Source organism: Rana temporaria, chromosome 10 (assembly GCF_905171775.1).
Source record: "Rana temporaria chromosome 10, aRanTem1.1, whole genome shotgun sequence".
In the NCBI taxonomy this organism is placed as follows: domain Eukaryota; kingdom Metazoa; phylum Chordata; class Amphibia; order Anura; family Ranidae; genus Rana; species Rana temporaria.
Window position 1 is genome coordinate 83309585 of NC_053498.1, and position 12745 is coordinate 83322329.

Sequence of the window (12745 nt, forward strand, 5' to 3'; positions counted from 1 at the left end):
GCCGTGTTTACATACGGCTCTCCCCGTTCTTCAGCTCCGGGAAGCGATCGCGAGGGGGCGGCTAGAAACGAATAGTCGCGCCCTCGTCCCGGATCGCTCCTGAAGCCACGGGAACCGCCGCATGTACCGGGAGGGGGGGTCCCGATCGGACCCACGTTTAGGCAGGGACGTACAGGTACGCCAATGTGCCTGTCCGTGCCATTCTGCCGACGTATATGTACATGTGGCGGTCCGGAAGTGGTTAAAGTAGAACTAAGGGCAAAACTTTTTTTTTTCTCATTTTTATTTGATTTCCCTGTCCCAAAGCCAAACAGGAAGTGAGAGGAAATCTCTGCAAATTGAGGGGGTTTCCTTGGGGACTCCCAGGTCACCAGAACTAGTGTCCTCAGCTCTAAAAACGCCCAACAAGATAAATTCCATTCATTTCAATGGCCCCTGTTCACATTTGAGCGTTCTGTTGCCTGAAGCAAAGCGCCCGTCGCTCAAAAAAGTACAGGAGCTTATTTTTTGGCAGATTACAGGCGTTTTAACTGCTTTTACATTGTTGACCTTTTTAACAGTGAAAACGTCTGTGCAAAAACTCTGCAAAAACGCCTGTAAAATAGCAACCCCTAGATGTGAACAGATCCTCAGTGATTCAGGAAGTCCACTCAGCAGACTGAACACATTTTCCTAAAAATTTGCTTTACTGTTAGTTCACACCAGACGCAGTTCCGTGTGCTTTTTTTCTGCACAAAATGCATGTGCCGTGTTTTCCATGTATTGGCTCTAGTTCACACCATGCAGTCAGTTTCCGGTCAGTTTCTGCATCTAGAACTAGAGCCATTGGAATACATGGAAAACTCTGAGCATGCATTTTTAGTTCAGAAAAAATGCGCACGTAACTGAACAGAACTGCGTCTGGTGTGAACTGGCCCTTAATGAGTTTAGCAAAATCGGAATGGTCTGAGATAATTACACCTGATCTGAACTTGGGGAGACACATAAGGATGACATCTTTTTAAAGGTCAGTCAGTATTGAAAAATTAAACTTTGCGATTATTCAAGGACTATGCTTATGTGCGCAGTTTATCCTTTCAGGTCATTCAGGTATAGCTGTGATAGTGCAGTCAAAGCCAGTCCATGATCTTGGAACCCCTCCACCTCTCTGCTTTTATTGCAGTCATGCCGCATACACACGACCGTTTTTCATGTCATGGAAAAAAACAACGTTTTTCTCGACGCGATTCCTCTCAAGCCTGCATACACACGATCGTGATAAGAAATTCTCGAGCAAAGCGTGGTGACGTACAACACGTATGACGGCACTATAAAGGGGAAGTTCCATTCGAATGGCACCACCCTTTGGGCTGATTATGCAAATTTCCCTTCTCATAACTTACTTCTGAGCATGCGCGTTTTTTTTCCCATCGTTTAAACCTACCCACGATCGTTTTTCACACTGTGAAAAACTAAAAAAAAAAATAGAGCAGGTTCAAAATTTTTAATGCCCATTTTTCTCGTCATGAAAAACAGTCGTGTGTACGCGGCATCGGAGAACTTCAGACACACCCATAGCAAGCTCTTTACCTTGTCAAACTGCCTGTTTCAGGCGCTGTCCTCTCATGTCTTTAGGTGGCTTTGGGTTTTCAGTACAGTACTAATTAATAAGCAAAGTGTATTGAAGCTAATCTATTTTCTATGTCTTTAAAAAAAAAAATTCAACTTTTAATATTGCCCATTATTGTGTTAGATTATGCTTTCTTTCAGCCTGGGAAAGAAGTGTGTTTTATCATAGAGTAATTTCTAATAATGATGAGTCAATTGTATATGTGTTTGATATTTGCAGAGACCCCTAAGCCTGAAATACTGTCGGTGGTTGATGACATCATTAACTCCACCCCAGAACTGAAGCTGAATTCTGAACCATTGGAAGCAAGGTTAGGCCTTTTTTTAATGACATTGCTTTATAAATATGTCATTTTATAAGCAAAGAACAATGTGCAAAGTGCACATCAGAAATGACCTTTCACTTGTCGGTAAACTATTATGGGATTTGGCTTTATGGGTTACTGTACAGTCCACACCATCTCAACTTTTATTATTTTAGCTTTATAAAGGCAATGTTTTATAGCTGATCTGTTTCCACATTCAAATAATTTGTCATTTGGTGTGAATATGCAAATCAGACTCATTTTGTAATAGCAGTTAAATTAAGCCTTTAGTGTAATAATTGGAGGATTTTTTGGAACAGGAGGTGTAGTTTGCAACAGCTTAGGAAAAGGTTTTATTTTATAATGCTAAATCTAAATCTGATTGGTTGCTACGATTGGTTCCATTTTCTTGCCAATATTTTTCTAAAGGCTGCTGAAAAAAATTATGTTTCTGCTAGCATAAACAGTTGCAAAACTCCCACACATCAGTGAAGCTTTTGTCCTCTGGATAGGCATATGGCAGAAAAGAAAAGGACGTTATTGAATGAGGCATATATACTTATTATAAGTGATTTTTTTTATTTTTTAAGTCAACAGCTACTAACACTGTAGATGCTGACTTTTTTTATTAAGGACACTTACCTGACTTAGTCAGGTCAGCATACATGCACGTCTCTGGCTGCTTTCTTGGGGAGAGTGAAGCCCCGAACTGCAACCATGCCTTAAAGTAGAACTCTACTGTAGTTTAAAATGTTTTGGATAGAGCAAGGAGGGGTTAAAACTCCTATCATATTTTTTTTATTTTTTTTTGCCATCTGTGTCCCATTTCAGAGATATCCCTTGGCTTTTTAGAGATTACTTTTCACTTCACCTGTCCCGGAATCCCTGCACATTAAGGGAATTCCTCAGGGACCCCCAGGTCACCAGAGCTTGTGTCCCCACTGGAAGATTTCTCCTCTATTATCTTTTTAGTGATAATGCTAAAACGGAACAAATGGAGAAGAAGAAGCGCACAGACAGCAAAATAAAGCGGTCAGGGGTTATAACCCCTTTTCACTCTTATCTTAAACGAAAAAAACGTTTTTGGCCTTTTAGTTATACTTAAAATTTTAAAGGCTGTGGACACCTACACAAACACCCTGTTGGTTCCCTGCATGACCCGGACACCGAATCGGAGGCCTTGTCCTGCCCAAAGCTTGTTGAAGTCTCTGAACTCCAGAGCCCTAACAAAGTGGTAGTGCCTGCTCAAAAAAATGTAAGGAACACTTTTGAATCGGAACTCCTGGGATATTGATCTGTTCAGTTAAGTAGCAGAGGGGAGGGGTGTATACAGAGCCGGTTGTTAATCAGTTTCAGCTGCTTTGCTGTTAATTGAAATTAACGACGGGTGCACTAGATGGGCAACAATGAGACCACCTCCAAAACAGGAATGTTTTTTCAGGTGGAGGTGTCTGACATTTTTTTCCCCTACTCCATCTTTTCTGACTGTTTTTCACTAGTTTTGCATTTGGCTAGCATCCGTGTCACTACTGATAGCACAAGGCGATACTTGGACCCTATAAAGATTGCACAGGCAGTCCAACTCCTCCAGGGTTGCACATCAATACGTGTCATTGCCAGAAGGTTTGCCGTGTCTCCCAGCACAGTCTCAAGAGCATGGAGGAGATTCCAGGAGACAGGCAGTTACTCTAGGAGAGCTGGACAGAGCCGTAGAAGTTCCTTAACCCATCAGCAGGACCGGTATCTGCTCCTTTGTGCAAGGAGGAACAGGATGAGCACTGCCAGAGCCCTACAAAATGTCTGACCAAACAATCAAACATACTTCATGTGGGTGGCCCGAGGGCTCGATGTCCTCTGGTGTGCTCTGTGCTCACTGCCGGACACTGTGGAACTTGATTGGCATTTTCCATTAATCACCAGAATTGGCAGGTCCGCCACTGGTGCCCCATGCTTTTCACAGATGAGAGCAGGTTCACCCTGAGCATATGTGACAATATATATATATATATATTCAAGTGATCTTCCCTCAAAAAAACAAACAAAAAAAAACCTTCCATGTCACAGTCCACACATAAATATGCTACCCAGATACACTGTCTAACAAGTTTCCAACATGCACAAAACTTCATCAGGTGGCCTTCCCACTCCATAGAACAACTTTTGATGTAGACCAAAATGTAACTATTTTAGCATGGTCAAACCACTTCTATCTCCATCAGTGGTTACTTATCTTCCAAATGCCAGGTGGAGTGGTTTCCCAAACTTTTCACTTGTGTCTTAGTAGTCAAAACATACAGAGCCGCACATAGTGTAAAATCATCATGATATTTTATTTAAAAAGTCACAAAAAAATCATACCTTCGAAAATGTCTGTGTACACCCATTTGTGCATATAAAACAACCGCATGTAGTGCAAACGCTGCTTCGCTTACTGTATCCAGCTGACCACTGTCACATGCCAAGCTTGGCAGGTCCCCTTCAGGCAATATTTCCAGGCATATATAAGTTATTTAAGCTCTGCCCTACATGTTGCATCACTGTTGACCTCATCATGGGTGCCATGGACATTATCCGGGTGTATAGGGCCCATTTACACCTGATTCAGTTGAATCAATTTTCCACTGCATTCCCACGACATAGACAGTCCTATGGGCATAGTTTACACCATTACATTGTGGTACAAAAAAAAGCAGCTTGCTGTCCTTTTTTTTTTCCACTGCACTGCAAACGTTAAAAAATGTCGCCAGGACATCATTTCTAGTCGCCATGGCGACCTGGCGCCCGGGATTTGTCGAGCCCTGGTTTAGATCAAAGCATATTCATGCTTTAGAATGGCCCAGTCAAAGTTCAGACCTAAATCCAATTGAGAATATGTGACAAGACTTGAAAATTGCTGTTCACAGACGCTCTCCATCCAATCTGACAGAACTTGAGCTATTTTGCAAAGAAGAATGGGCAAAAATATCATTTTCTAGATGTGCAAAGCTGGGAGACATCCCCAAAAAGACTTGCAGCAAAAGGTGGTTCTACAAAGTATTGACTCAGGGAGCTGAATACAAATGCACGACACACTTTTTATATATTTGTAAAGCGTTTTGAAAACCATTTACCATTTTCCTTCCACTACACAATTATGTGCCACTTTGTGTGGGTCCATCACTTAAAATCCCAATAAAATACATTTACGTTTTTGTTGTAACATGACAAAATGTGGAATATTTGAATACTTTTTCAAGGCACTGAAATGTGATCATATAATATTGTCTTTAGCAGTGCTTTTAAAAGTAGGTTGTGCTGTGCATCACTGGACTTTCAATATTGAAGTCTCCAGATACTTATCTGTTATAAGAGTACAGGGAGGTGCAAGCACTTGAAATTTCATATTCTCTTCTGAATAAGAGGTATTTCTGGAATGTTGCTGCTCCAGTTTTAGGACAGCAGCCAGAGGCATTTTTGATGCTGCATAAAAAATAATCTCTTCAAAAATTCTGAGAAATTGTTTATTGTATTGCTCTTCCTAATGTCAGTTTGTTATCATTGGCTTCAGTGTGCATGGAGCCTAATGCTGGCCATACACTCCACGAAAAATCGTCCGAACGTTCGGTCGTGAGCACAAACGATAGTGCCATCATGTAATGACCGATAAATCGTTCAGTGGACATTAAATACATTTTTTTTTATTTTTTTTTTTACATATACCTAGTGAAGAAAATTCGGACGGGAAACACATTAACCTTCCGATTTATCGTTCGTTTGGCAGAAAATTTCCAAATGTGTCCTTTGTTTTTTCGGCTCAAAAACGTCCCAACGATTATCGATTTTGTGCCCAATAACTGGCCGAAAAACGAAAGAACTGCCTGAACGACCGATTTTCTGCCGAATATTTGTATAGTGTATGAACAGCATAAATCCAATTGACACTTTTTTGATTAAAAAAAATAAAAAGTTGTGAATGACTTCATACAGTATATTAAGTGCTTTAGGCCTTGTTCACATGGGCGTACTTAAGTGCACACCAGTGTGAGGGTCGTGTTTGCCCTCACAAGATGCACAATTGTTATGTGGCTGCACAGGCGCAACTGCTACCCCCAGCTGATATCCAAATGGGTGCGGGTTTATGTCCCTGAACACAGATTGTGTGATTTTTGGGAAACATGCACCCACACAGATGTCACATTGGGAGTAGCAGCTGCCAATAGATGCATGTCACTCCTCTGCATCCCACACAGGCAAGCACAGCCCTCACACAGGTGTAGGATGAAGTATTATGGTGATAGTATACATTGTACTCTTTATAAAAGATGACCAGCATACTGTATAGAAAGCAACCTTTATGTTTTAAAAGGGGAAGATTCCACCTTTTCGTCCTAGAGCGCACTCTACCAGGGCAGTCAGTGCTTCTTGGGCAGCACATAAATAAGCCATCATTTGGTTAGAATCAAAATCCCTTTACTATGACTGTTGCTGGTGCTCTTTTTAAAGTGTTACTAAACCCAGAACCTGCATTCACTATATCTGGTCTCCCATGGTACACAGAAAATGGAAATGCCATAGCTTTAGTAAGTATAACCTGCTAAATACCTTTTGTCATCAGCGGTATATATAGCAGTCTTGTGACTTGTATCAGTGTCTGCTTAAAGCTTGTTGGAGGAGTTTTGATTCTCCCCTGATCCTGTCTGGACAGTGCTGATTGGCCCAAACGGAGCATGTACAGCCTGTCCCCCTAATGCTCTGTTCTATTGAGAGATGGGTTAGAGTCAAAAGAGGAGGATCAGAGAAGACAGGTTCACACAGCCTTTACACAAAGAAGAGAATTAATCTGTTGGGTTCCACAGTGAGTGGAATACAAGCATGCTTTAGTACATATACAGACTGATTTTACTGTTGTGGGTTTAGTAACACTTTGAGGTTGCTAAAACTGGTGCATTTTTTTTTATCACGTTATTCTACCAGAATGTTTATAGATTTTGGAGGAAACTGAAACACCCAGATAAAATACATGCAAGCATGTTAAAAGCATACAAGTAGTGTGATTGGTATGATTAGAGGCAGGGCCGATCCTAGGCAGGTTGCACGGGGTGCTTTGCACCCAGGCGCCTGCAGAGGTGGGGGCGCCGAAGTAGAAGAGTTCTCCCCTCCTTCCTTCTCTCCTTGTTTGTGTCCATCCAGAACTAGTGTTCTGAGCATAGGTGTGTGTCCGTCCAGAACTGATGTGTCTCTAACCATCTCATGTACTATGTCTGTAGTCTCTGACCATCTCCTTTACCATGTCTGCAGTCTCTGACCGTCTCCTGTATCATGTCTGTAGTATGTCTGGGGGCTCTTTCTTACAGACTCTCTAACAGAAGCCCTCTCTGTGTCCATCAGAGAGGCCCCCCTCCAGGTCCCAATAAAGTAATCTTCTTCTCTTCCTGTATTTTGTTTATTGTTAAGAGATCATGTAAGGATCCCAGGGTAATGAAGACTTTGTGGGGGAGCATCTCTGTGGTTGCCTTATTGCCATAGAAACATTTGTAAAGGGGAGGAGTTAGTAAAATGACCACGCCCATGTGGTGGTGCCAGAAATATTTCTGCACCCAGGCGCCTGTGACCCTAGGATCGGCCCTGATTAGAGGCCAATACCCAGAGTGGCAAGAAAAAAACTCTTTAGATACTATGCTGCCAAATAAAGAATAGAAGAGTGATACAAAGTACCCACTAATAGATTTTCTCAAATATGTATATAATGTATAGCCGACACCATACCAAACATAATCTCTGTGCACACTTTGGCCTTTGCTTTAAGCTTTTGCAGGTTGACAAGATTTTACTTATGTAACCCTAATATTTTTTCTCATTTGTACCTGGCAATTTAGTTCCCCAAGAGCACATTCAGAACTGGAGCCAAATCAGGAACAACTGGATCGTAACAATGACTCCCTGTATGCTGAGATGTTTGGAACAAGCCCAGAATGTATTACAGATGTGGATGAGGGTGCTGACTTGCAAGGTATTCATTCTTTAATTTGGTGTGTGTGTGTGTGTGTATATATGTGCGTGTATGTATGTGTGTACATGTATATGTGTGTATATATGTGCGTGTGTGTGTATATGTGTGTGTGTATGTATATATATATATATATATATATATATATGTGTGTGTGTGTTTTCAAGTTCCTTTTGTGATATTCTTTAAGGAAGCTATTAATAAATAACAGTTCCTACTGCATTTGGGTTTACATTTCCCCTAGATTAGACCCTCCATTGTTCATGTTTCTTAGTATATTAGCTCTTTCCCTGAACCCCCCCCCCTCCTCACGTGAATACATAGTACCCCTATCCATTCACCAAAAAAGTGTAAAATGTGAATAAAGACAGTACACAAGTTTTTTTTAAGTAAAAAAATCCCCCTGAAGTAGATCCAGCTCAACCCAGCAGGCCCCGGTCGGTGATGTCACAAGGGGGTGACTCTGCCCCTTCGCTATGCTATTTAAAGCAAGGTTCCATGCAAAAGTGGAATTTTTGCTTATCTATCCCCCCCCCCCCCCCCCTCCGGTGACACATGTGTCACCTTTTGGGGGGGATACCTGTTTTTTACAAGGTACCCTGTCCCCACTTCCGGGAGACCGGGCTAAGGCGAATTACATCAGCAGCTAGGTCCCCCTCATCCTTCTCCCCACTGCTGGGCCAGTGAAAGAGTGCAGCGCGCATGCGCAGTAGGGATCCTGTCGTGAAACATAAAGGGCTACACTGCCGGGTTCCCTTACCCGCAATGTCAGCGGCAGCACCCGACCAGCCGATAGAAACCGCTGCAGTGCTGGACTACAGGACAGGTAAGTGTCCTAATGTTACGGCAGAGCAGGCAGACGCTGGGAGCGTTTTATTTTCTTCTTTTCTTGGGTGCGGCAGGCATCGTGATTGATGATGAATGTAAAATGTAATTTTAATAAAGGAATTGTCAAAACCGTATGTATTGTTTTTATTCACATTTAACACTTTTTTGGTGAATGGGTAGAGGGGGTACAGTGTGCCTCATACTCATTCAAATGGGGAAGGGGGCTGGGATCTGGGGGCCCCTTGTGAAATGGGGCTTCCAGATACTGATAAGTAGCTTTGCCAACCCCACCCCAAAGCACCTTGTCCCCATTTTGATGGAGATAAGAGCCTCTTCCCCGCAACCCTGGGAAGGGGGGTTTACGGGCGAGGAGCTTATCAGAATCTGTAAGCCCCACAAATCCCACCCCCCTCATGTGAATGAGTATGGAGTTTTTAAAATTCCTTTATTAAAAAATAAATTGTCCCCTAAAGTAGATCAAACGTCAATCACGCCGCACCGCCGGTCCGGAAAAAAGAAATTCAATTTGGCCCGACGAAGGCTTCCACCGACAGCTTCGTCATATGACAGTTCTTAAATAGCTAAGAGGCGGAGTCATCAGATAGCTTCAGCAGGTGACACGCCCCCTGTGAGGGGGCATGCTGAAATAAAGATGTCACAAGAGGGCAGCAGACATGTCAGTGGGTGATTCAGCCTCGTAACTATTTAAGAAATGTCAAACGGCGGAGCAGGCAGTCAGCGGGAACGTTCGACGAAGCCGGAGGGTTTTTTTCTTTCTTTTTTCTGGTCGATGGTGCAGCAGGTGTTGTGATTGACCGTGGATCTACTTCAAGGGACATTATTATTTTATTTTTATTTTTTTAAACAGTCAATTACAAAGGTGCTCCAAAAATGCCCGTGAGGTAATGCAACCTCTTACGGACCCAGATGATTTAAAATGATGGAGATCATAAGCGCATGTGTTTATCCAGAGAGCCGACACTCAAAAGCAACAGAATGCTGTTCAAATTAGTGGGACGAGTGGATGACCCACTGGCCCAGATAGACTCATGACACTCATGATTGTAAATATAAACAAGAGGATCTCATAGCGCTACTCACCTGATAGCACTTGTGTATTGTCTTTTATTCACTTTTTACTAATTTCTGGGGAATGGGGTGCTATGGGGGGGGGGGGGGGATACGACGGCAGGATCTAGGGGCCTCCTTGTCTTTTTTTTTTTTTCTTTTTTTTTTTTTTTTTTTTTTTTTTTCTTTTTTCTTTTTTCTTTTTTCTTTTTTTTTTCTTTTTTCTTTTTTTTTTTTTTTTTCCCACTTCAGACTCCAAAAAAGGATCTTTTAGGCGAGGAGGGGACCAGACTCCTGGCCCATACTTCACATGCCGATGTCATCTCCTCTATGGTATCGCATCATAAGTGGATAGTAATTTTTTATTTGATATATATATATATATATATATATATATATATATGTATTTTCCTTTTTTTTTTTTTTTTTTTTTTTTTTTCTTTCTTCTTTTCTTTTCTATTTTATATTATATATTTCTTTTCTCTTTTTTTTTTCTTTAAATATTTCAAAAAGGAACAATTACCTTCCCTCCATTTCTATTTCCACTTTAATTTTCAGGGAAACTAAATCCTTCTCGAGATCTGTATGGGGAAAAACTACCCATCCTAACCCCCCCCCCCCCCCCCCCTCCCTCATCCTTCCCTGCCAGTATCTATTTGTTAATTTGATAGTTTCGGAGCCAATATTATACCCAAGCTCCCCTTTCTTAATTATATCACTGTCCCTTGCGCCCTGATTCTTGCTTGTATGTGTGCGAGAGGCCTCCCGGAATCTCTTGGGCCCGGATGGTCTCTCCCACATCGATCCTATCAGTACATGCCTATCTAAGTCGTGTCCAAAAAAAAAAAAAAAAAAAAAAAAAAAAAAACATACCTGTCTCCCCCTAGTTCACTGGATATCCATAGCATCAGCGAAACCTGTTGTGTATTTAAATTTTTTCCATTTTTCCCATTTTTCTACAAATTCTTCCCAGTTCACCTCATCTCTAAATCTTAGATGTTCTAAATTATAAATTTCCTCCACTCTGTTACACCACCCGTTCAGTGAGGGGCTCTCTTTTTTCTTCCAATTACGCGCTATCTGGTGTTTTGCTGCGTTCAAGAGTTGTGGAACCAAAGTTTTCAAGTATTGTTTTGTGGGAATTCGTGATCCATGTAATACGCATACCCAAGGGTCATCTGGGAGGTCATTATTTGTAATTTCCTGGATCTTTTTCCTTATTTCCCTCCAATATGTTTTAATTTTGGTGCATTTCCACCAAACATGCGCCATTGAGCCAACTTCACCACACCCTCTCCAACATTGTTGTGAGGTAGATTTTGAAAATTTATGTAATTTATCTGGTGTAAGATACCATTGAACCAAACATTTATAGTTTAGTTCTCTGGTATCATTATTTATTGAGGTTTCATGGACCCTAGTTATTATTTGATTGATCTCAAAATCATTTACCCGGGATCCCAGCTCTTCCTCCCACTTTGCGATGAATGGTAGAACATTCTGTGATTTTGTTTCATTTAATATCTGATATATTTTAGAAATGATGCCCTTCTCAGTTTTTTCTTCACATAAATTTTCGAGAGGGAGTAAATTTGTTTCTGCTCTGACTGGTTGGGGAAGACTATCAAAAAAATGTTTTAGTTGTATATAGCGCCTTAGGGGCCTCCTTGTCAATGGAGGTGTCCAGATTTCGATAAGCCCCCCCCCCCCATGGGCCCGCAGACCTCCACAACCACCGGCCAGGGTTGTGGGTGAAGAGGCCCTTGTCCCCATCAATATGGAGACAAAGTGTTTGTTTGTTTTTTTGGGTATGGGGGGGGGGGGCATGCTATTTTTTTTCTTAATTTTTAGTTGCCAGCATTCTTTTGTTTACATTAACTTGTTAGTGGGGAAGCCCGTTGACCGCTTCGGTCATCGGTTGTTAAGGACGCGGCGCCCGGCTTCTCGGCCTGCTCCTTGACAACCGGCTATTCTTTACACGGAATTCAAATTGGTCAATCATTTTTCGACCGATTTTGAATCGTTCCCAAAATTTATAAACATAATTAAAGGAAACTAAACTAATTCCAAAACTAATCAACATACCTAAATTAGTAACATAACGATTCTATCCAAATCTAAACACACGTGTCTAACCCAGAAATCATGAGAAATACATGACATACCTTGACTTTAATAGCAGGGTATAGACTATGACACAGAATATGCATTCACACCCGCACAATGTCAGATAGGGAGCAGCGTTTGTGTCTGTACAGCGGGTGCATCCCAATTAACATCAATGGAGCTGCCTGCATGGGGGATGCACAGAACACCCCCATGTGGATAAACATGGCCCTCAAGGCTTGAACAAGACTTATTGAATGATACATGTCAGGACACTCCATTCACATTATTTCCAGAGACTATATAATTTTTTTGATCACAGCACAGTAGGTTTTACTATTATATGCATGCCCACTTTTGCCAGACACAGCACAGTAGAAGGTCCTAATGTCTTTAGTTATTTAAGAAATAGGGCATTCCCCTGTAAAGATACATAATAACTTAGCTGAAAATAACGCGAGGAGTACAGAACAAACTCAGCCAAATATGCCAGGGAGGTTGCTGAAAAGCTATCTGTGAAGCGTATGTGTGTACATAAATAATGCATATACATGAATACATCACAAAAGGAAACCTTTAATTAGAGATATACAGAAGCTGTACTTTTTGGCAACAAAAGTCCTACAGTGCAAAGTCTTATTGTGTGTACGGACGTCCATTGGACTTTTGTGCAAAGTATAAACACGTATGCTCAGAACCAATGTTAAAATCAACCAACAATAGCAGAAGTTGACCAAAGGGTGGCGGTATAGAGCTGAAAAACCATGTGATTTTGGGAAAGTTTGATGAAAAAGTCCTGCTGTGTGCATGCATACCAAGTTCACGGTCAACACCCTTCAAACAA

General features: G+C 41.6%; 1 protein-coding gene across 2 annotated transcripts in view; it reads left to right on the forward strand.

Annotated features, from left to right (window-relative positions):
* The window catches only part of LOC120915260 (C-Jun-amino-terminal kinase-interacting protein 4-like), a 187797-nt gene that overhangs the window by 83218 nt on the left and 91834 nt on the right, over positions 1–12745 (forward strand). For both annotated transcript variants that reach the window (XM_040325629.1, XM_040325630.1), the window contains 2 exons: positions 1829–1919; positions 7769–7902. In XM_040325629.1, the coding sequence (XP_040181563.1) occupies positions 1829–1919; positions 7769–7902 (225 nt within the window). The remainder of the gene's footprint in view (positions 1–1828; positions 1920–7768; positions 7903–12745) is intronic.